Raw genomic sequence first — 25328 nt, forward strand, 5'->3', positions numbered from 1 at the left:
CTCTGCTTTGACTAAATAACTTCTGAAGTATGTATTTCAGCTGGTGAAGAGCTGGACTCTTTCACCTTTGCAGTGAACAAAATGTTGGGCTTTGTCAATAGAGGGCACTAGAGGGACATTACAGAGGAAAGGGGCTTCTTAGATTTGGTGGACTTTTCTTTTTTTAAGTTTTTAAATATTATCATGGTGTCTTAACATGCCAATAATGTTGACCTACGGAATTGGTATAATCTCAAAATCTTAGGTGTCAGTGTTAAATATATGTTTCACTTTTACTTCATCGTCACCCCAAGCAAAAAAAGAAGAAAAAACCTGAATGTGAAAAGAATGAAGTCTTATAATATTTCTAAACTAAAAAAGGGATTGAATCCCAGTATTCTTCAGCAAACTTCAAAATACTGTCACCTCAATATGTTTTTAATACATGTGATATTTTTGTAGGTCTAGAATTGTGAAATCAATTCTCTTAAACATCTTATTATAGAAGTGTCTGCTGCTATCCTTTGAGCACTAACCCCACCACCTGTAATGCATCATGCCAATATAAGTGATAGAATTGCTTTGCTAAATTCTTAAGGGCTTATGTCAGGGAAAAACTTTGAAATTAGCTGGGTACAGTGGCTCATGCCTATAATCTCAGTGCTTTGGGAGGCCAAGGTGGGAGAATCACTTGGCTGGGAGACCAGCCTGAGCAATTCAGCAAGACCCCTTCTCTACAAAAACTGCAAAACTTAGCCAGGTTTGGTGGCACACGCCTGTAGTCATAGCTACTGAGAAGACTGAGGTGGAAGAGGAGGATCTCTTGAGGCCCAGAGTTCAAGGCAGCAGTGAGCTATAATCTGCACTGCACTCCAGCCTAGGTGACAGAGCGAGATCCTGACTCAAAACAAGACAAGCCTTGAAATCAAAGTTGATTTTTACAAAAGCCTCAATGGTAGGAGTTTTAGATTTCTTAAAATAATAGCACACTAATGGAGTGCGTGATTTTCTTTAGATTAAATGTTTACATATTTATACCATCTGTATTAGTTTCCTAGGGTTGCCATAATAAATTACCACAAACCGGGTGGCTTAAAGTAACAGAACTATATTCTCTCACAGTTCTGGAGGCCAGCAGTCTAAAGTCAGTCTGTCTTCAGGTCCATACTCCCCCTGGATGTTCTAGGGGAGAATCCTTCCTTGCCTCTTCCAACTTTGGTGGATGTCAGCATTCCTTGGCTCCTTTGGTTTGTGGCTACATCACTCCAGCATCTGCCTCCATCTTTGTATCACCTTCTCTGTGTGTGTCTTCTCTTTTGTGTCTTATGTGGCCACTTGTCATTAAACTTGCCCATCCACGTAACCCAAAGATGATTTTTTTTTTTTTTGAGACGGACTACAGACACGTGCCACCACGCCCGGCAAATTTCTTGTGTTTTTAGTAGAGATGGGGTTTCACGTTGTTAGCCAGGGTGGTCTCAATCTCCTGACCTCGTGATCTGCCCGCCTCAGCCTTCCAAAGTGCTGGGATTACAGGTATGAGCCACCGCGCCCAGCCAGTAAATTCTTTTTATTACTGTAGTAGATGATACTTGATTAAATGCCATCTCGGGTGCTTTCATTGTCAACAAAGGGGCTCCCATCTCTAAGCTTACATAAAATGTAATTTTAAAAAGACATTTCTTTAGATTTACCTGTTCACATTTTTGTTAATAGTGTCTCATGTCTAGTTTTGGAGGCTGGAATGTTCAAGGGAGCCACAAAAATCTCTGTCAGTTGGTGTTTTGAATAATTGTTCTGAAATATACTCCCAGGCTTGAAACTTGGATCTGGCCTTTTTTTTTTTTTTAACTTGAATTTTTTTTTTTTTTTTGCTCTTTTGTTATTCATATGAATTTTGCAAATAGAGAGCCAGTCTTGTAGCATAGTAAAATTTAACAGTTTATGTGACTATTGATCTACCCATCTTATAGAGATTGTCTGTCTGTAGGAAGACTGTGGTCAGACTCATCATTTTGAACACTCTAGGTTAGTGTTGGAGAATTTGTAAAACAGAAACTTAACCAACTGTGCTTTGAAAGAGTAAAGTCCATGAAAAGTATTACTTTTAAGTTTCAAGGATTTACAGTTTTAGGTTAACAGTTTTTACATATTGTATTTCAAAACATCAGAGTACTGAAACTTACCTGTATGCTTCTTACTAAAAATAGTTCATGCAGGTTCTTTTGGGTGATCATAGTTTTACAGAGTATAGTAGAAAACAGGATGCCAGTTAGCATCTCTTTTTTTTTTTTTTTTGAGATGGGAGTTTCACTCTTGTTGCCCAGGCTGGAGTGCAATGGCGTGATCTCGGCTCACTGCAATCTCCGCCTCCCGGGTTCAAGCAATTCTCCTCTCACATCCTCTCGAGTAGCTAGGATTACAGGTGCATGCCACCACGTCTGGCTAATTATTGTATTTTTAGTAGAGATGGGGTTTCATTATATTGGTCAGGCTGGTCTCGAACTCCTGACCTCAGGTGATCTACCTGCCTTGGCCTCCCAAAGTGCTGGGATTACAGGCATGAGCCACTGCACTGGCTCCTGGCCAGCCAGTTGGCATCTCTTTAAGGTCTCCACTATCCAGCTATATTAAGTAGCACAGAAACACACCAAGTTAATGATATTAGCATTCATCTCCCCCCACCACCACATTTTCTCAAGCTTCGTACTGCGGTACATGTGTGATTAGTGTTACAGAAGAGGGTGTCAGTAACCTAGCAAATAAGTTCTTTAGGTTTCTGGTTTGCTATGTAGTTACTAAGGAGGGATTCAGCTGGTGGAGGAGATCCTTGCGCAAATGCCAGGAAGGAAGCCCTTTTCCTCGCATTTCAGTGTTTCCTTTGAAGCTTAGTGAGGGTGCAGTCTTTTGGCATAGGTGCTCCACCATCTGTCTATTCACATAGACTCTTCCCATCTACCTGGCTATGTGCCACCCTTGTTGTGGACATAGAGTGGGTAGAGAGCAGAGACCACTGCTTCAGTAACTAAAAATAGATGGAATTTCAGATCCTGACAGAGATTCTCTGTGGAGTCGCTACCACTGCTCCTCATCTCCTGGAGTTAGTTGCAAGGAACAGCTGTTTGTCTGATCTGCTTTTGGTACTATGTATACTTCCTAATACTTTTGTTCCCCTACTTGCTTTAGAAGTAGAAGTAGTTTTACTGGAATACCTACGATTTTCCTGTCCTGTCTCTCTCATTCACTTAGTTATTTTCTGCCTTGGCTCTGGTTGCCAAAATTCTAAACTTCTGTTTTGTGTTTTTTGTGTGTGTGTGTGTGTGTGTGTGTGTTTGTGTTTTGACAGGGTCTTGCTCTGTTGCCCAGGCTAGACTGCAGTGGCACAATCACGGCTCACTGCAGCCTTGACCCTCTGGGCTTAAGTGATCCTCCCACCTCAGCCTTCCCAGTAGCTGGGACAGCAGGTGTGTGCCACCATACCTGGCTTTTTAAAAAATTTTTTGTAGAGATAGGGTCTTGCTGTGTGGCCCAGGCTGCTCTCAAACTCCTGTATTCAAGTGATCCTCCTGCCTCAGCTTCCTAAAGTGCTGGAATTACAGATAGCCACCCCACTCTGCTAAACTTCTGTTTTGTTAGGTATATGATCCCATGGCTGCAGTATCAGAGAATGAGGTTATTGCCTTTCCATGTACCTTATTTCGTTGACTCTAAAACACATCAATTGAAAGATGTACCATTATTCTACTAAGAAGGAAAGTATATTTAGTGCCAATTAAGCTGACATGCCATTGATTATATGCAGCTTGATTTCAGCTATGTTTTATTTTTGTTTATTTATTTATTTATTTATTTATTTTTGAGACTAAGTCTCACTCTGTTGCCCAGGCTGGAGTGTAGTGGCACAATCTCAGCTCACTGCAACCTCTGCCTCCCAGGTTCAAGTGATTCTCCTGCCTCAGCCTCCTGGGTAGCTTGAATTACAGGTGTGTGCCACCACACCCAGCTAATTTTTGTATTTTAATTTTTTAAATTTTTTTGAGATGGAGTTACGCTTTTGTTGCCCAGGCTGGAGTGCAATGGTGCGATCTTGGCTCGCTGCAACCTCTGCCTCCCTGGTTCAAGCAATTCTCCTGCCTCAGCATTTTGAGAAGCTGGGATTACAGGCATGCGCCACCACACCCGGTTTATTTTGTATTTTTAGTAGAGATGCGGTTTCTCCATGTTGGTCAGGCTGGTCTCGAACTCCCGACCTCAGGTGATCCACCTGCCTTGGCCTCCCAAAGTGCTGTGATTACAGGCGTGAACCACTGTGCCTGGCCTAATTTTTGTATTTTTAGTAGAGATGGGGTTTTGTCTTGCTAGCAAGGCTAGGCTGGTCTGGGAACTCCTGACCTCAAGATGATCCGCCCACCTTGGCCTCCCAAAGTGCTGGGATTACAGGCATGAACAACTGTGTCCAGCCTCAGCTATGTTTTTTTTAAAAAGTCTTAAAATCAGTGACAGTCACTGTAATTGTAACTATCTGGTTCTTCAACAGATATTTACTGGGCAGTTTTCATGGACCAGGCACTGTGCAAAAAGCTGGAAGTCAGGTCCCTATTTGTTACTGGGTCAAGAGACATTAAATAATCACATAGATGTTGGGCGCGGTGGCTCACATCTGTAATCCCAGCACTTTGGAAGGCCGCGGTGGGCAGATCACGAGGTCAGGAGTTCGAGACCAGCCTGGCCAACATGGTGAAACCCTGTCTCTACTAAAGATACAAAAAATTAGCCGGGCATGGTGGCATGCACCTGTAATCCCAGCTACTCGGGAGGCTGAGGCAAGAGAATTGCTTGAACCTGGGAGGCAGAGTTGCAGTGAGCTGAGATCATGCCGTTGCACACCTGCCTGGGCAACAGAGCGAGACTCCCTCTCAAAAAAAAAAAAAAAAAAAAAAAAAAGTTGTTCCCATAGATAAGGCTCATGTCTGTAATCCTAGTACTTTTTTTTGAGACAGAGTCTCACTCTTGTCACCCAGCATTGAGTGCAATGGAGCAATCATAGCTTACTGCAGCCTCAACTTCCTGGGCTCAGGTGATTCTCCAGGCATGTACCATCATGCCCAGCTAATTTTTTGTATTTTTATTAGAGGTGGGGTTACATCATGTTGCCCAGGCTGGTCTCGAACTCCCGGGCTCAAGTGATAGGCCCACCTCAGCCTTCCAAAGTGCTGAGATTACAGTCGTGAGTCACCCTGCCTGGCCAATCCTATCATTTTGAATGGCTGAGGAGAGAGGATGGCTTGAGTCCAGGAGTATAAGACCAGCTGGGACAGCGTAACAGAGTGAGACCCTGTTTCTACAAATTTTTTTCTTTTTTGAAACGGAGTCTCGCTGCATGACCCAGGCTGGAGTGCAGTGGCGCGATCTCTGCTTACTGCAACCTCCGCCTCCCGGGTTTAAGCGATTCTCCTGCTTCTGGGACCACAGGCATGTGCCACCACATGCCTTGTATTTTTAGTAGAGACGGAGTTTCACCATGTTAGCCAGATGGTCTCGATCTCCTGACGTCATGATCCACCCATCTCAGCCTCCCAAAGTGCTGGGATTACAGGCGTGAGCCACCGTGCCCAGCCTCTACAAAATATTTTTTAAAATAAGCAACACCCAGGTGTGGTGGCATGTGCCGGTAGTCTCAGGTCACTCGGGATGCTAAGGCAGTATTGCATGAGCCTAGTTTAAGGTTTCAGTGAGATATGATTCACACCACTGTTCTCCAGCCTGAGCGACAGAGTGAGACTCTGTCTCAAATAATAATAATCACACAGACAAATAGGAACTGTATAAAGTTGTTAAAGCAACCTGGGCTTTACCGTAGTACTTAATAAGAAATAAATTGAAATGGCGGAAAAGGGCTTCTGGGAAGGTCTCTGAGGGCAATATTTAAGTGAAGCCTGAAGGTGGATGTGGGGGAGGAGAGGATGGGAAGAATATTCTAGGCAGAGTGTTCCTATAGTCCTGGAGTGGTTGAAATTTAAAAGTTAATTAAGAAAAAGTAGACTGGGCGTGGTGGCTCACCCCTGTAATCCCAGCACTTTGGGAGGCCGAGGCGGGTGGATCATGAGGTCAGGAGTTTGAGACCAGCCTGGCCAAGATGGTGAAACCCCATCTCTACTAAAAATAACAAAAAATTAGCCGGGTGCGGTGGTGAGCGCCGGTAATCCCAGCTACTGAGGAGGCTGAGGCAGGATAATCGCTTGAACCCAAGAGGCGGAGGTTGCAGTGAGCCGAGATCACGCCACTGCACTTTAGCCTGGGTGACAGAGCAAGACTCTGTCTCAAAAAAAAAAAGTAGAGGTTGAGCATTCCTTATCCAAAATGCTTAGGACACTAAGTGTTTCAGATTTTGAATTTTTTCGGATTTTGGAATATTTGCATATACATAATGAAATGAGATATCTTGGGGATGGGACCCAAGTCTAAACACAGAATTGATTTATGTTTCATATAGGCCTTGCACAATTTTTTGGAGCCTGAACATAATTTTATGTAGTTAGTTAGTTTGTTTGTTTGTTTTTGAGATGGAGTCTCGATCCGTCACCCACGCTGGAGTGCAGTGGTGCAGTCTTGGCTCACTGCAACCTCTGCCTCCCGAGTTCAAGCTATTCTCCTGCCTCAGCCTCCTGAGTAGCTGGGATTACAGGCGCGCGCCACCATGCCTGGGTAGTTTTTGTATTTTTAGTAGAGACGGAGTTTCACTATGTTGGTCAGGCTGGTTTCAAACTCCTGACCTTGTGATCCGGCCGCCATGGCCTCCCAAAGTGCTGGGATTGCAGGCGTGAGCTACTGTGCCAGCTGTTTTTTTGTTTTTGTTTTTGTTTTTGTTTTTTTTTGAAGATAGAGTCTCACTTTGTTGCCCAGGCTGGAGTGCAATGCAATAGTGTGATCATGGCTGATGGCAGTCTTAAACTCCAGTGCTCAAGCCATCCTCCCAAGGACTGTAGGCACTGTGGTGTACAGGTGTATAGGCACTGCCGCCCAGCTAATTTTGTAGAGACAAGGCCTCACTATGTTGTCTAGGCTGGTGTTGAACTCCTGGACTCAAGTCATCCTGCCTTGGCCTCCAAAGTGCTAGGATTATAGGCCTTACACAATTTTTTTTTTTTTGAGATGGAGTTTTGCTCTGTTGCCCAGGCCGGAGTGCAGTGGTATGATCTTAGCTCACTGCAGCCTCTGCTTCCTGGTTTCAGGTGACGTCCAGCTAATTTTGTATTTTTAGTAGAGACGGGGTTTCACAATGTTGGCCAGGCTGGTCTTGGACTCCTGACCTCAAGTGATCCTCCCACTTCGGCCTCCCAGAGTGCTGAGATTACAGGCGTGAGCCACTGTGCCTGGCCTTTACACAATATTTTAAATAATTTTGTTCATGAAATAAAATTTAACAGTGTTTTAACTGCTGCCTACCACATGCGACCAGGTGTGGAATTTTCTACTTGTGGCATTATGTCAGCACTCAGAAAAACTTTCAGATTTCGAAGCGATTTAGATTCGAATTTTTTTTTTTTTTTTTTTTTTTTTTTTTGAGGCAGAGTCTTGCTCTGTCGCCCAGGCTGGAGTGCAGTGGCCCAATCTCAGCTCACTGCAAACTCCACCTCCTGGGTTCACTCCATTCTCCAGCCTCAGCCTCCCAAGTAGGTGGGACTGCAGGCATCCGCCACCATGCCCAGCTAATTTTTTGTAGTTTTAGTAGAGACGGGGTTTCACCGTGTTAGCCAGGATGGTCTTGATCTCCTGACCTCATGATCTGCCCGCCTCGGCCTCCCAAAGTGCTGGGATTACAGGCGTGAGCCACTGTGCTCGGCTTTTTTTTCTTTTTTTTTTTTTTGAAGACGGTGTCTCGCTTTGTCGCCCGGGCTGGAGTGCAATGGCGCGATCTTGGCTCACTCCATCCTCCGCCTCTTGGGTTCCAGTGATTCTCCCGCTTCAGCCTCCCTAGTAGCTGGGATTACAGGCATGTGCCACCACACCCGGGTAATTTTTGTATTTTTAGTAGAGACGGGGTTTCACCATGTTGGCCAGACTGGTCTCAAACTCCTGACCTCAGGTGATCCACCTGCCTAAGCCTCTCAGAGTGTTGGGATTACAGGCATGAACCATTGCATCCAGCCAATAACAATGTATTCTTAAAAATTGCTGAGAGTAGATTTCTTAAGTGTTTTCACTACCAAAAGAAGTAAGTATGTGAAGTAAATAAGTATGTGAGGTAATACATATGTTAATTAGCTCAATTTAGCCATTCTACAATGTATTCATATTTCCGAACAACATATTGTGCATGACAAATATATGCAATTTTGTCAATTTAAAGAAGTTGGCCAGGTGCAGTGGCTTACGCCTGTAATCCCAGAACTTTGGGAGGCTGAGGTGGGTGGATCACCTGAGGACAGGAGTTCGAGACCAACCTGGCCAACAAGGTGAAACCCTGTCTCTATTAAAAATACAAAAATTAGCTGGGCGTGGTGTCAGGTGCCTGTAGTCTCAGCTATTTGGGAGGCTGAGACAGGAGAATTGCTCGAACCCAGGAAGTGGAGGTTGCAGTGAGCTGAGATCATGCCACTGCCCTCTAGCCTGGGCGACGGAGCGAGACTCCATCTCGAAAGAAAAAGAAGTTGTGAAATGAACAAAGGATAGTTAAAGGTAAAATAGGAAAGGTTCTTGAATGAATAGAGAATATGGTCATATGCCACATAATGACATTTTGGTCAATGACAGATGATATTATGACAGTGGTCCCATAAGATAATGGAGCCAAAAAATTCCTGTTGCCTAGTGACATAGCTGTTGTAGCGCAATTCCTTTTTTGAAAAAGTAAATTAAAAAAATAATAAGTTTATTATAGCCTGAGTGTACGGTGTTTATAAAGTCTGCAGTAGTGTACAATAATCAGTAATGTCCTAGGCCCTCACATTCATTCATTACGGACTCATCCAGAGCAACTTCCAGTCTTGCAGACTTTGTTCATGGTGAGTGCCCTATAGAGGTGTGCCATTTTTTACCTTTTTTTCCTCATGTTTTTACCATACCTTTTCTGTTTAGATATATTTAGGATACACAGATACCATTGTGTTATAGTTGCCTACAGTATTCAGCACAGTAATATGCTGTATAGGTTTCTAGCCTAGGAGCAATAAGGCTGTATACCATGTGGCCTAGGTTATACCATCTCGGTTTGTGTAAGTACACTTTGATGTTCCTACAGCTACACATTTCTCAGAATGTATGCCTTTCATTAAGTTTAGCATGACTATATTCTCTTCATAACACATTTCCATCTCAGTGGTTGCTAAAGTACTCAAATAAAGAAACTCCTTGTTCTCTCGTGTTTTACACATTTACCCCAAAACACCTTTTTCTTTTTTCTTTTTTTTTTTTTGAGACAAGAATTTCGCTCTTGTTGCCCAGTCTGGAGTGCAGTGGTGCGATCTCGGCTCACTGCATCCTCTGCCTCCTGGGTTCCAGCGATTCTCCTGCCTCAGCCTCCCTAGTAGCTGGGATTACAGGCATGTGCCACCATACCCGGCTAATTTTTGTATTTTTAGCAGAGACCGGGTTTCACTATGTTGGTCAGGCTGGTCTCGAACGCCTGACCTCAGGTGATCCACCTGTCTCGGCCTCCCAAAGTGTTGGGATTACAGGCGTGAGCCACCGTGCCTAGCCCAAAACACCTTTTTCATTCAAGTTCAGTAATTACATCGTAATATATTGTGTATGTCACTATAAACTAACTTTTTTTTTTTTTTTTTGAGACGCAGGTTCGCTCTTGTTGCCCAGGCTGGAGTGCAATGGCACGATCTCAGCTGACTGCAACCTCCATCTCTTGGGTTCAAGTGATTATCTTGCCTCAGCCTCCCATGTAGCTGGGATTACAGGCATGCACCGCCACGCCCAGCTAATTTTGTATTTTTAGTAGAGACAGGGCTTCTCCATGTTGGTTAGGCTGGTCTCGAACTCCGCACCTCACATGATCCACCCACCTCAGCCTCCCAAAGTGCTGGGATTACAGGTGTGAGCCACGGTGCCCGGCTGCGTGCAGGTCTTTTTTTTTTTTTTTTTGAGACAGAGTTTTACCCCATCCCCCAAGATGGTTGGAATACAGTGGTGAGATTATAGCTCACTGCAGCCCCAAACTTCTGGGCTCAAGTAATCTTACTGCCTCAGCCTCCTGAGTAGCTAGTACTACAGGAATGTGCTACCACATCCCGGCTAATTTTTGTTGTTGTTGTTGTTAATTTTTTGTAGAGACAGGGTCTCACTTTGTTGACCAAACTGATCTCGAGCTCCTGGGCTGAAGCAGTCCTCCAGCCTCAGCCTCTCAAAGTGCTGGGATTATAGCCATGAGTCCCTGTGCCTGGCCTATAGACTTTCTGTTTCCTGCTGCTATTGGTGATTGGGCTGAATGGACTAGACTTCTTTTGGAAATTTTTTATGTGCCTTTGTAAGTATTTGAGCACTAATTCTGCTTGGTACCCTACTAAGCATTAACCCACTCAGACATTTGAGTGCCTCTAATGTTCCAGTCTCTACAGAATGCAGTGAAGAATATGATGTACCTTGTCTCTCATTCAAGGAGTCATAATTAAACATTAAAGGGGTAGAGAAGAGTTTGTGCAGAGGTTAACTTTTGGTAGTTGTGGATAAATTAAAAATGAAACATAGGGAGGCTGAGGGAGGGGAATCACTTAAACCCGGGAGGTGGAGATTGCAGTGAGTCGGGACTGTGCCACTGCACTCCAGCCTGGCAACAGAGCGAGACTCTGTCTCAAAAAAAAAAAAAAAAAAAAAGAAAGAAATACAGCTATATAGTACCATATATGATACTAGATTTATATAGTACAGTTAATAAAATAGCTTCCTAGGAAAAGGAGGCCCATAGAGAATAAAGAGTTAAGATCTTTTTCATCCTAAGAAAGATAAGTCTATTCTTTTTAATTGCAAATGTTTAGTGTTGATGTTTTAAAACCATAACTGCTGTTGTGAAGATAAAGATTATCTGGGGTCTAGCTTAGAATTTTTTTTTTTTTTAAATCTCAGAATTTCATATTGGTTTCTCCTTTGTGAAACTTTAAACGTGGTAGGCAAATTTTAATGTGTAAACTGCAATTTATTGGATATAAATAACTTATAAGATGGAACTCACTGACTTTAAAACTGCTTTTCCCATAGCTGACTTTTCCTACCTTATTCTCTGACTTCCTGATTCTAACTAACACCCTCCACCCCCTCTTCAAGTGTAGATCTGGTTTTGTATTTAAGGTCAATGATGAGTCTAAAAAAGAATTTTCTTAGGCTGGACACAGTGGCTTACGCCTGTAATCCCCACACTTTGGGAGGCCGAGGCGGGCGGATCACGAGGTCAGGAGATGGAGACCATCCTGGCTAACATAGTGAAACCCTGTCTCTACTAAAAATACAAAAAATTAGCCGGGCGTGGTGGTGGGTGCCTGTAGTCCCAGCTACTCAGGAGGCTGAGGCAGGAGAATGGCATGAACCCGGGAGGTGGAGCTTGCAGTGAGCCGAGATCTCGCCACTGCACTCCAGCCTGGGCGACAGAGCGAGACTCCGTCTCAAAAAAAAAAAGAATTTTCTTTAAAATGTCTATAGTTTTTTGAATTATTTGTTTTATGTTAGGGTAATAAGCATCTTCTTTTGTTAAACAGAATTTTAGTCCATTTACTTTATCAGCATAAATACAATATAGTGCCTTGTTTAGTTTTTATAAAAAATATTTTTAGAGACAGAGTCTGTTGCCTAGGCTGAAGTACAGTGGCACTATCCTAGTGTTACCAGGGGTCCTTGCTCCCAGAGCTCTCAAGATGGTGGTGGGCCACTTCCACGATGGTGGCAAGCCTCGTGTTCTCTGACCTGGGGTTGTTGGCCTCACGGATTCCAAGGAATGGAATCTTTGGCCATGCCGTGAGTGTTATATCTCTATTAGAAGCTGTGGGTCACGGAAGAGAACCGTAGAACCCAGTGACTAGTGTTCAGCTGGATAGGACGAACCCAGGCACTTAGCCATGCAGGAACAATGGCAAGCCTTTAGCCTGATTGGGAGTGGCAATGGGTGCCTCACTGGATCAGGAGCACAGTGGACACCCTGCTCCATCCGGAGGGATGGAAGTCAGCAGCGGCTCTGCGACAGCAGCAAACAGTAGTGGTGGAAAGCGAGCGAAAGCTCAGCTCAAGCCATAACAAACATGGATGAGGCTGTGGTGGCTCACGCCTGTATTCCCAGCACTTTGGGAGGCCGAGGTGGGCAGATCACAAGGTCAGGAGATTGAGACCATCCTGGCTAAGATGGCGAAACCCCGTCTCTACTAAAAATAAAAAAAATAGCCGGGCGTGGTGGCGGGCACCACCAGCAACTTGGGAGGCTGAGGCAGGAGAATGGCATGAACTTGGGAGGCGGAGCTTGCAGTGAGCCAAGGTCGCGCCACTGCACTCCAGCCTGGCCGACAGAGCAAGACCCCATCTCAAAAAAAAAAAAAAAAAAAAAACGGACCAGAAGAGTGCAGTTGCAAGATTTAATAGAGTGAAATAGAGTGAAAACAGAGCTCCCATACAAAGGGAGGGGACCCAAAGAGGGTAGCCATTGCCAGCTCAAATGCCTGGGTTTATATCCAGATCATTGTCCCTCCTGCTGTGCTCTCAGGCAGTAGATGATTAGCTATTTCTTTACCTCCTGTTTTTGCCTAATTAGCATTTTAGTGAGCTCTCTGATTGGTCGGGTATTAGCTAAGTTGCAAGCCCCGTATTTAAAGGTGGACGCGGTCACCTTCCCAGCTAGGCTTATGGATTCTTGGTCTAGGAAATCCAGCTAGTCCTGTCTCTCCATAGCTCACTGTAGTCTCCAACTCCTGGGCACAAGTGATCCCCCAGCCTCAGCCTCCCAAGTGACTGGGATTACAGATGTGCACCACCATGCCTGACTAAATGTTTCTATTTTGTAGAGATGGAGTCTTGCTGTGTTGCCTAGGCTGGTCTTGAACTCCTGGCCTCAAGCAGTCTTACTGCCTCAGCCTCCGCTGCACCTGCCTTGCCTTGTTTAGCGTTTTTTTTTTTTTTTTTTTTTTTTTTTGAGACAGAGGGAGTTTTGCTGTGTCGCCCAGGCTGGGGTGGAGTGGAGTGCAGTGGCGCGATCTCAGCTCACTGCAACCTCCGCCTCCCAGGTTCAAGCTATTCTCCTGCCTCAGCCTCCCAAGTAGCTGGGGCTACAGGAATATGCCACCATATCTGGCTAATTTTTGTATTGTTAGTGGAGATGGGTTTTACCATGTTGGCCAGGCTGGGCCTTGTTTAGCTTTACTTTCTGGGTTGTGATAGTGTAAGCTTTTAATTTTTATCTAAATATAGTAGTACAACAAATTAGATTATATAAATGACAAATTTTGCTAATATCTTTATATAACATATCATTAAAAGGGATAGGCTTCATGAGAAAAATCTTTTTTACCTAGAGAAAATATTGTAATCCAAAAATTAAGTATTAGCTGTATATTTGATCACTACTGGAACCTGTCAACATTGTCACACAGATCGTATCTTTAAAGTATTTCCTGGAACCTGATGTAACTTCTTCTGTTTTTTGAGATAGGGTCTTGCCCTGTCACCCAGGGTGAAGTGCAGTGGCTACTCATTGCAGCCTCGACCTCCTGGGCTCAAGTGATCCTCCCAGTTGTAGATCCTCCTGCTTGTAGTTCCAGCTACTCAGCCTCCTGAATAGCTGGGACTACAGGTGCACACCACCATGCCCAGCTGATTTTTAAATGTTTTGTAGAGACAAGGTCTCCCTATGTTGCCCAGGCTGGTCTCAAACTCCTGGGCTGAAGCTATCCTCCCTTGGCCTCCCAAAGTGCTGACATTACAGGCATGAGCCACCACAGTCAGCCTCTCTTGCTTTAATCTTCTTAGCAGAGCGTCTTTGGTTTGCACCTGTAATCCCAGCTACTTGGGAGGCTGAAGTGGGAGAATTACTTGAGCCCAGGAATTCAAGGATACAGTGAGCTATGATCAGGCCACTGCATTCCTGCCTGGGTGACAGAGCAAGACTGTCTCTTAAAGAAAAAAAAAATAGCCCGGGCACGGTGGCTCGTGCTTGTATTCCCAGCACTTTGGGAGGCCAAGGTGGGCAGATCACTTGAAGTCAGGAGTTCGAGACTAGCCTGACCAAAATAGTGAAACCCTGTTTCTAACAAAGAGTACAAAAATTTGCCAGGCATGTTGGTGTGTGCCTGTAGTCCTAGCTACTTGGGAGGCTGAGGTGGGAGAATTGCTTAAACCTGGGAGGTGGAGGTTGCAGTGAGCCGAGATCCTCCAGCCTGTGCGACAGTGATACCCTGTCTCAAAAAAATAGCCAAAAAACAACAGTTGCATACAGTGTTTGTTTTGATGGAAACAATTATTGAAATGAAGGCTGTCTAGAGTTTTTAAAATATACTTAGAAAGTAGTGATTTATTTAGAAGAAAATGGCTTTAATAGTTGAAACATCTCAATACATAGCAAAATTAAGTAGCAAATCATTTGTTGTATGAAACATTAACTATAGGGTTGACAAGGAAATTATAATTTAAAGTGGGGGTTGGTACTTTGTTTTTTTTTGAGATGGAGTCTTGCTCTGTCGCCCAGGCTGGAGTGCAGTGGCGCAATCTTGGCTCACTGCAAACTCCGCCTCCTGGGTTCACACCATTCTCCTGCCTCAGCCTCCCGAGTAGCTGGGACTACAGGTGCCCGCCACCACACCCGGCTAATTTTTTGTATTTTTAGTAGAGACGGGGTTTCACTGTGTTAGTCAGGACGGTCTTGATCTCCTGACCTTGTGGTCTGTCCTCCTTGGCCTCCCAAAGTGCTGGGATTACAGGCATGAGCCATCGCACCCGGCCAGGGGTTGGTACTTTCTAGTTAAAGTGAAGTGTTTACCTAATACTCGTGTATAAAAATATTTACCAAATCGTTGTGATAGTGAAAAATAGGAAATAAAGGATCTGTTGTGGTTTAGACATAGAGTAGCAGAATAAACAGTAGTAGAAAAAGGAACAAGCCAGCCTGGCCAACATGATGAAACCCTGTCTCTACTAACAATACAAAAAATAGCTGGGCGTGGTGGTGGATGCCTGTAATCCCAGCTACCTGGGAGGCGGCTGCAGGAGAATCGCTTGAACCCAGGAGGCGGAGGTTGCAGTGAGCTGAGATCACACCACTGCACTTCAGCCTGGGCAATAGAGCAAGACTCTGTCTCAAAAAAAAAATAAAAATAAAAAAAGGAAAGAAAAAGGAACAAACTAGATCTACCTTTGTATCTTTGTGGAAAAATATCTCAATATTTTGAGGGAAAGCAAAGTACAGAAGAGTACATGCCATGTAACACTATCTAAATAAAAGTTTAAAAACATGTAAACAGTACTGTCTTGTTTATGGACTCTTAGAAAAAAGTATAAAAGAATGCATGGGAATGATAAACACTGTATATTTAGGGTATTAATCAGTTCTGGGAGGGTACACAGGGGATGTAGATCCTAAGCTAGTATGGCGATGTTAAGACTGGGCAAAGCTGGGTTGTGAGTTCATGGTGGGTATTTTCTCTTCTTCTTTTTTTTTTTTTTTTGAGATGTAGTCTTGCTCTGTCGCCCAGGCTGGAGTGCAGTGGCGCAATCTTGGCTCATTGCAATGTCCACCTCCCGGGTTCCAGTGATTCTTCTGCCTCAGCCTCCTGAATAGCTGGGATTATAGGCATGTGCCACCACGCCCAGCTAATTATGCATTTTTAGTGGGGGGGGGGGGTTTCTCCATGCTGGTCAGGCTGGTCTCGAACTCCTGACCTCAGGTGATCCGCCTGCCTCAACATCCCAAAGTGCTGGGATTACAGGTGTGAGCCACTGCGCCCAACCTATGGTGGGTATTTTCTTTTTCTCTCTCTTTTTTTTTTTAAGATGGAGTTTCGCTGTTGTTGCCCAGGCTGGAGTGCATGGTGCAATCTCGGCTCACCATAACCTCCACTTCCTGGGTTCAAGCAATTCTCCTGCTTCAGCCTCCCAAGTAGCTGGTATTACAGGCATGCACCACCACGCCCAGCTAATTTTGTGTTTTTAGTAGAGACAGGGTTTCTCCATGCTGGTCAGGCTGGTCTCAAGCTCCCGACCTCAGGTGATCCACCCACCTCAGCCTCCCAAAGTGCTGGGATTACAGGCATGAGCCACCGCACCCGACCCATGGTGGGTATTTTCTATACTTTTAGTTGCTTTGAATCTTTTTAGAGGGAATACACAGTTTAATCTCAGATAAGCTTACCATGTCTGCTTATAGTTAGTTCAGGGAGAGATTGATATTGATACATGTTTCCATCGGTTTGTCTGTCTTTATACTAGAAGGCAACAATATTAAGAGAGAAATAGAAAATGAGAGTGCTAAGGGATTAAGTCTATCAGCTCCAGATGATTTGATTTGTCAGAAATTATGTCTTTCAAACTCATGTAAGTTAATGAGTTACTAATATTTCCTGAGTTTTAAAAATTCATAATTTTAAAATATGTAAGCAGTTGTTTTCAAATATTAGCTTAAGTGTTATGCTGGGAACATAAGCAAGTAGTAAAAATTAAATTGTTTCTGTTGCAACCCTAGTTAAGATAGGAGTGAGGCAGGGAGAATGCAGGTACTATAGTAATGACAGACTGCTCCCCTTCAATCTGTCTTGAAAACCTGGGGCCGGGCGCGGTGGCTCATGCCTGTAATTCCAGCACTTTGGGAGGCCGAGGCGGGCGGATCCCTTGAGGTCAGGAGTTCTCAAGACCGGCCTGGACAACGTGGTGAAACGCCATCTCTACTAAAAGTACAAAAATTAGCCGGGCCTGGTGGCGGGCGCCTGTAATCCCAGCTACTCGGGAGGCTGAGGCAGGAGAATTGCTTGAACTTGGGAAAGACAGAGGTTGCAGTGAACCAAGATTGCTCCACTGCAGTCTAGCCTGGGCGACAAAGCAAGACTCTGTCTTACAAAAAAAGAAAAAGGAAAAAAATGAAAACCTGGAACACACCTTGGCCTTCTAAGTCTCATCTCTTTTTCCAGTTTGTGCCATTTTGCCCTTTGCCCTCCCGTGCTTTCCCCTCAAATCTTCTTGGTAGTGAGTTTTCTAGTATCACCTTTTATCTCTGATGCTTTTTAACTCATCAGACATAAAAGTAATGAGCTCTGGTGTGAATTATAATTCCTTGAGGCCTTGTTAGAACAGTTTGGCTCCACCTCAGAGTTTCTGACCTGGTAGTTGTGGGGTAGAGCCTGTGAATTTGCATTTCTAATAAGCTTCCTTGTGATGGTGATCCTGCTGTGTCAGTATCTCAGTTTTGAGAACTACTGGTTTAACTGTTGTTTCTTTGCAGTTCAGTAATCTTTTTTCTTTTTTTTTGAGAGATGGAGTCTTGCTCTGTTGCCCAGATTGGAGTGCAGTGGCACGACCTCGGCTCACTGCAACCTCTGCCTCCTGGGTTCAAGCGATTCTCCTGCCTCAGCCTCCCGAGTAGCTGGGACTACAGGCACGTGCTACGACGCCCGGCTAATTTTTTGTATTTTTAGTAGAGATGGCGTTTCACTGTGTTAGCCAGGATGGGTCTCGATCTCCTGACCTCGTGATCTACCCACCTTGGCCTCCCAAAGTGCTGGGATTACAGGCATGAGCCACCAGGCTTGGCTGCATTTCAGTAATCTTAAAAGAGTTTCAGTAATCTTAAAAGAGGTTCAGCTTAATTTCCCAAATAACGTGATTCTCAGACATTTCTTTTTTTCTTTTTTTTTTTTTTGAGGCAGAGTCTCGCTCTGTTACCCAGGCTGGAGTGCAGTGGTGTGATCTCGGCTCACTGCAACCTCCGCCTCCCGGGTTCAAGTATTTCTCCTCCCTCAGCCTCCTGAGTAGCTGGGACTACAGGCAAGCGCCACCACACCCAGCTAACTTTTGTATTTTTAGTAGAGACAGGGTTTCACCACGTTGGCCAGGCTGGTCTCTATCTCTTGACCTTGTGATCCGTCCACCTTGGCCTCCCAAAGTGCTGGGATTATAGGCATGAGCCACTGCACCTGGCCGATTCTCAGACATTTCTAACTTGTACATTTCTAATATTTTAGATCCAGATTTAAAGAACCATGGTACAGCAGAACACTCAAGTCCTTACCCTTGGGTTAGATACTTTGTATTTTGTTTTCTTATAAAATTGGGAATAGGTCTGAATGATCTCTTATGACCCTGAAATTTTATATATACATACATATTTTAATATGTTTTAATATGTAAAATATGTAACATAATGTATACATTGTTATATATACATTGTTATATATAACACACAAATAGGTATTGATGTATGTAATAAACACATATGTAACATGTAACATTAAAAGATATATTAAAATATGTACTCTTTTTTAGAGATGGGGTCTCACTTTGTTGCCTAGGCTGGAGTATAGTGGCACGATCCACTGCAGCCTTGAACTCCTGGGCTCAAGCAATCCTCCTACCTCAGCCTCCCAGGTAGCTAGGACTACAGGCTCCCTCCACCATGCTGGGCTAATTTAAAAAAATTTTTTTTGTGGAGATAGAGTCTCACTTTGTTGACCAGGCTGGTCTGGAGCTCCTGGCCTCAAGCCATCCTCCCACCTTAGCCTCCCAAAGTGTGGAGATTACAGACATGAGCCACTGTGCCCAGCCCTGAAATTACAATGCTATGAATCATAATCTTTGTTTAAATATTTTCATAGTGTGATTTTAACCACCAAAGAGCCTCGATTTGTATAGCAATATTCAGACTACTAAAACTTGACTTTAGAGCCATTTTTCTACAAAGTTAATTATAACCTCTCTCAGTTTCCCATCTTGTTCCTTTCACCTTACACCATAGGGTGAGGACCAACAGGGTAAACAAATCTTTCCCATGCTATTTTTATTTTGTTTCATAATTGTTATGATTGGGGAAGGAGGGTGGTTTAAAAATAGCTTGTAAAGAAGCGTTAATTTTTACCGACTAATAGCTTAAGTTGCCTACTCAAGGATATAGTGAAAGGGAAATCTGCACATCCCTTGAAGGATGCCTTCCCCTCAAGGAATTCAGAGGGTTTCTTTTTGCTATAGTGTTGTGATATATATATATGTCTTAGGCTTTCAAAGTTTCAGTGTTCTACTTTAATTATCTGTTTTTTTTCTTTTTTTCCTTAAAAAATTTTGTTTTTTTGAGACACAGTCTCTATTGCCCAGGCTGGAGTGCAGTGGCGTGATCTCTGCTCACTGCGGCCTCTGCCTCACGGGTTCTAGCGATTCTCCTGCCTCAGCCTCCTGGGTAGCTGGAATTAGAGGCACACACCACCACACCTGACTAATTTTTGTATTTTTAGTACAGACCAGGTTTCACCATGTTGGCCAGGCTGGTCTTGAACTGCTGACCTCAGGTGATCCACCCACCTCGACCTCCCAAAGTGCTGGGATTACAGGTGTGAGCCACCGCACCCGGTCAATAATCTTTTTATAAATTGAGAATGTTCTACTTTAACTGTCAAAGTTCCTTACCCCATCACTTTTTTCTAAACATAATTATATATACATTCCTGCCTCAGTATCCATGAAAGGTTGGTCCCAGGTCCTTCCATGGATACCAAAATCTACAGATGCTCAAGTCCCTTATATAAAATGGCATAGTATTTGCGTATAACCTGTGCACATCTTCCTGTATACTTTAAGTCATCTCTAGATTACTTATAAAACCTAATACAGTGTAAGTGCTCTGTAAATAGTTGTTATGCTGTGGTGTTTAGGGAATAATGACCAAAGAAGTCTGCACATGTTCAGTACAGACATCATTTTTTCCCCAGTGTATTTGACCCACAATTGGTGGAACTCATAGACACAGAGGGCTGGCTGTACTTTATTTCCCTATTGTTCTTTCTCATAAAATAGAAAGTTGAAATTAATGTATAGGTTTAAAGCCAACTGTTAAAACACAGCCTTATATATTTGGGTATTATTTTTTTCTGCCCACATGTTCCGACTAGATCGATGCCTTTATTAAATTTTAAGATTCAACTTCAGTTTTCATCATGATGTAGAGATATCAGTTTTATAGATTGTATGTTTATTTGCCATAATTGGGTTTTCACTATTTAGATTACACCCCAAATGACAGTTTTTTTTTTTCCTTGAGTCGGAGTCTCGCTCTTGTCACCCAGGCTGGAGTGCAGTAGCACGATATTGTCTCACTACAACCTCTGCCTCCTGGGTTCAAGCGATTCTCCTGCCTCAGGCTCCTGAGTAGCTGGGATTATAGGAGCCCCCACCACGCCCGGCTAATTTTTGTACTTTTAGTAAAGATGGGGTTTCGCCATGTTGGCCAGGCTGGTCTCGAACTCCTGACCTCAAGTGAGCCACTGTGCCCAGCCATGATGACAATTTTTAACAGCTATTTTAATTCACACTTATAGTCAGGATAATTCTTGCACAGACCCAGTTGGTTAAAAAAAGAAAAAGAAAATTTTAAAGGGTAATTTATTTTTCAAATGGGCAATATACACACTTTTATAAAATTCAAAATGTGTAAAAGCAATATATATAGTTCTCATTCTCACCCCTAAGCTTTCCTTCCTAAAGGCAATTATTTATTAACTAGTTTCTTGTGGGGTTTTTTGTTTTGTTTTGTTTTTTGTTTGTTTGTTTTGAGACAGAGTCTCACTCTGTCACCCAGGCTGGAGTGCAGCAGTGAGATCTGGGCTCACTGCAACCTCCGCCTCCCTCGTTCAGGCAATTCTGCCTCAGCCTCCCGAGTAGCTGGGACTACAGGTGCGCGCCACCATGCCTGGCTAATTTTTGTATTTTTAGTAGAGATGGGGTTTCAGCATGTTGGCCAGGCTGGTCTCGAACTCCTGACCTCATGATCCGCCCACCTCAGCCTCCCAAAGTGCTGGGATTACAGGTATGAGCCCCTGTGCCTGGCGTTTCTTGTGTATTCTTGGGAGATATTTTATGCACATGTAAAGATGGATAGTTACGTGCTTTTTCTTTTTTAAAAAAGATCTGTTTCTGAATCCGAATGTCCTGTGTGTGTGTATGTGTGTGTGACGGAGTCTCGCTCTGTCGCCCAGGCTGGAGTGCAGTGTCACAATCTCAGCTCACTGCAACCTCCGCCTCCTGGGTTCAAGCGATTCTCCTGCCTCAGCCTCCCCAGTAAATGGGATTACAGGTGTGCGCCACCACACCCAGCTAATTTTTGTATTTTTTTTAGAGATGGGGTTTCACCATGTTGGTCATGCTGGTCTCGAAATCCTGACCTTGTGATCCACCCGCCTTGGCCTCCCAAAGTGCTGGGATTACAGGCGTGAGCCACCGTGCCCAGCCCAAATGTACTTTTAAGAATAAAAAACTGGCCAGGCCCTGTGGCTCACACCTGTAATTCCAGCACTTTGGGAGGCTGAGGCGGAAGGATCGCTTGAGTCTAGGCATTAGACACCAGCCTGGGAAACATAGTGAGACCTTGTCTCTGCATTAAAATAATAATAATAATAATAATAATAGGCCAGGTGCGGTGGCTCACTCCTGTAATCCCAGCACTTTGGGAGGCCGAGGTGGGCAGATCACGAGGTCAGGAGATCGAGACCATCCTGGCTAACACGGTGAAACCCCATCTCTTCTAAAAATACAAAAAAAAATTAGCCAGGCGTGGTGGCGGGCACCTGTAGTCCCAGCTGCTCAGGAGGCTGAGGCAGGAGAATGGCGTGAACCCGGGAGGCAGAGCTTGCAGTGAGCCAAGATCATGCCACTGCATCCAGCCTGAGCAACAGAGCGAGACTCCGTCTAAAAAAAAAAATTAGATTAAAAAATAATAATAAACAACTTTGAGATACAGTATTACAGTAACATTTAGTGTACAATTTGAGTTTTGACAAATATAGTTGTCCAATCTCTACCAAAATAATGATTTTGAACATTTCTATCACTCCTCAAATTTTCTTCATGTCTCTTTTATAGTTATTCCCCCCTCCAACTCCCTCCAGCCACTGGAACCATGGATCTGCTTTCTGTCACTATAGTTTTGCCTGTTCTAGAATGTCATATAAATGGAATCATACATCATGTAGCCTTATGTCTGGCTTCTTTCACTTAGCAGTATGCTTTTGAGATTCAGCTGTATCAGTGCCATCAGCCAAGGAAGTGTTGAATGAGTGTGTTAAATGTCTATTAGCCTAAGTTTGGCTTAGGGTTTTAAAATTATATTGGCTCCTGAAATGGACTGATGGATCTTGTATTCTGCTTAGATAAATCTTAGCTCTTGAGTTAAAAACCTTGATGTTATTCAGCATGGAAAAAAGTAACTCAGTTTGAAAGGGGCAAAAGATTAAAGCGAAATCAAAAGTAAAATTCCACTTAATGAACATGGCAGGACTTCAGAATTGTTCAATTCAGTTGTTAAATTGTTAAGTTCAAGTTATATTTTAATTAACAACCTGTTGCTATAGCAGTGTCTTAAATAAAGCCAGGTGTTCTTAGTTATACCAACCTGTGCTGTCAGTAATATTTGAGAATGGGAACTATACAGTAGGCTATTACTTTTTTTCTTGAGATGGGCAGAAAATCTCTATTTTAGAGACATAAAATCCAAAATTTGAGATATTTGAGTAAGTTAATCGTTATCTCAATCCAAAGCCTTCTTTTTATTCAAACTTTATTTCTTTTTTTTGAGACGAAGTCTCACTCTGTCGCCCAGGCTGGAGTGCAGTGGCGTGATCTTGGCTCACTGCCAGCTCCACCTCCCGGGTTCACACCATTCTCCTGCCTCAGCCTCCCGAGTAGCTGGGACTACAGGCACCCGCCACCATGCCCGGCTAATTTTTTATATTTTTAGTAGAGATGGGGTTTCACCATGTTAGCCAGGATGGTCTCGATCTCCTGACCTCGTGATCTGCCTGCCTCAGCCTCGTGCTGGGATTACAGGCATGAGTCACTGTGCCTGGCCCTTTCTCAAACTTTATTTCTGTACTTTATGTTTTGTGTACTCCAAGCTTACAGACAGGATGAAACGACATAAGAGTCTAAATGGTTTTGGATTTAAAAAATCTTAGACTTTACTGTTTTTACTCTTGTAGTTTTAAAGTATAATCAAAACTAGTTCTTCTTGAGAACTTTCTTTTTGTCTCAAAAACCAAGCTGAGGGGAAATGGAATTAGTATGATTTCCTGCCTTGTGATTTTTCAGGCATCCCCACCCAATAACAAGTCTCAAGTTTCTGGGCTTTTATGTTTAAAAAGCTGAGAAGCTGGTAACTGGTTGTAAAGCATTATTCCAGGTAGACCAATCTCTGACTACAAAGCTTTTATTTTTATTTTTATTTTTATTTTTATTTTTTTTGAGATGGAGTCTCCCTCTGTCACCCAGGCTGGAGTGCAGTGGCATGATCTCAGCTCACTGCAACCTCCCTTTCCTGGGTTCAAGCATTACTTCTGCCTGAGCCTCTTGAGTAGCTGGGATTACAGGCGTGTGCCACCACTCCCAGCTAATTTTTTGGTTTTTTTAGTACAGACGGGGTCTTGCTATGTTGGCCAGGCTGGTTTCAAGCTCCTGGCCTCAAGTGATTGGCGCCACCTTGGCCTCCCAAAGTGTTGGGATTACAGGTGTGAGCCATCGCTCCTGGGAACTACAAAGCTCTATGGTGGCTTTTATTACTTCAGTCAGCCTTTTAAAATATATTCCTTTTTTTTTTGAGACAAAGTCTCGTTCTGTTGTCCCAGGCTGGAGTGTAGTGGCATGATCTTGGCTCACTGCAACCTCTGCCTCCTGGGTTCAAGCAATACTCCTGCTGTAGCCTCCCGAGTAGCTGGGACTATAGACATGCACCCACTACGCTCAGCTAATTTTTGTATTTTTAGTAGAAATGGGGTTTTACCATGTTCACCAGGCTAGGCTGGTCTCGAACTCCTGACCTCAGGTGATCCTCCCGTCTCGGCCCCACAAAGTGCTGGGATTACAAGCATGAGCCACTGTGCCCAGCCTAAAATATATTCCTTCAAAGTTTTTTCTACTTTTAGAACCCTGGTAGTGGACTTCCACTGAAAGCATATCAACTTGTCAGATGGTCCAGTATAATTTTGGAACATTTATGACTTTAGGAGCTTGTCCCAAGTGTAACCTAATAGTTTTGAGGTACAAAAATTGGCCTTAAATTTTTTTTTTGAAAAATAATAAATGAAATGTTTACATTAAAACAATTTTGGCCAGGCGCGGTGGCTCATGCCTGTAATCGCAGCACTTTGGGAGGCCAAGGTGGGCGGATCACCAGGTCAGGAGATTGAGATCATCCTGGCTAACACGGTGAAACCCTGTCTCTACTAAAAATACAAAAAGTTAGCCGGGCGTTTGGGTCGGGCACCTGTAGTCCCAGCTACTCGGGAGGCTGAGGCAGGAGAATGGCGTGAACCCTGGAGGCGGAGCTTGCAGTCAGCTGAGATTGCGCCACTGCACTCCAGCCTGGGCGACAGAGCGAGACTCCGTCTCAAAAAACAAACAACAAACAAACAAAAAAAACAGTATTTTTGGCTCTTTAATACATAATACATGTTTTTTGTTTGTTTGTTTTTTTGAAATGGAGTCTCGCTCTATCGCCCAGGCTGGAGTGCAGTGGTGCAATCTTGGCTTACTGCAACCTCCGCCTCCCTGGTTCAAGGGATTCTCCTGCCTCAGCCTCCTGAGTAGCTGGTATTACAGGCATGTATCACCATGCCCAGCTAATTTTTTCTATCTTCAGTAGAGACAGGCTTGTTGGCCAGGCTGGTCTCGAACTCCTGACCTCAAGTGATCTGCCCGCCTCAGCCTCCCAAAGTGCTGGGATTACAGGTGTGAGCCATCACGCCCGGCCCATAATACATGATACATGTTTTACCTTCCTGATTGTATTTATTTGCTAAGCTCTGAACAAAGCAAAAATGACCCACTTTAAAAAAATACACATTGCCTTGAAGAATCCAAAATACCTTAAAGATTCACCAATCTACTCATCTCTTACTCTGAAGGAATGCTCTTAAGAGAGTTTCACCAGCAGGACAGAGAATATTGGTAACAATATAAACTTTAGTAATGGATAAAAGGTACATTTATGTTGAATATATTTCTTTTCTTTCTTTTTTCTGTAGGAATTGAATGATCTGGCACGGGACCCTCCAGCACAGTGTTCAGCAGGTCCTGTTGGAGATGATAGTAAGTATTTAAAAGGAATAATGGAGTAATAGCATAACAGTGGTTATTTTGTGTGAAGAAACAATTACGGTATAGGGAAGAGGCAGTGTTTAACCTTTAGTGGC

At 43.7% G+C, this 25328-nt stretch overlaps 1 protein-coding gene across 1 annotated transcript in view; it reads left to right on the forward strand.

The window, feature by feature from the left end:
* Nucleotides 1–25328, forward strand: part of UBE2D2 (ubiquitin conjugating enzyme E2 D2) — a 68494-nt gene that overhangs the window by 16010 nt on the left and 27156 nt on the right. Inside the window, exon 2 of the mRNA XM_003829199.5 lies at nucleotides 25161–25224. Coding sequence (XP_003829247.1) covers nucleotides 25161–25224 — 64 coding nt within the window. The remainder of the gene's footprint in view (nucleotides 1–25160; nucleotides 25225–25328) is intronic.

This window comes from Pan paniscus, chromosome 4 (assembly GCF_029289425.2).
Source record: "Pan paniscus chromosome 4, NHGRI_mPanPan1-v2.0_pri, whole genome shotgun sequence".
NCBI classification, from domain to species: Eukaryota; Metazoa; Chordata; class Mammalia; order Primates; family Hominidae; genus Pan; species Pan paniscus.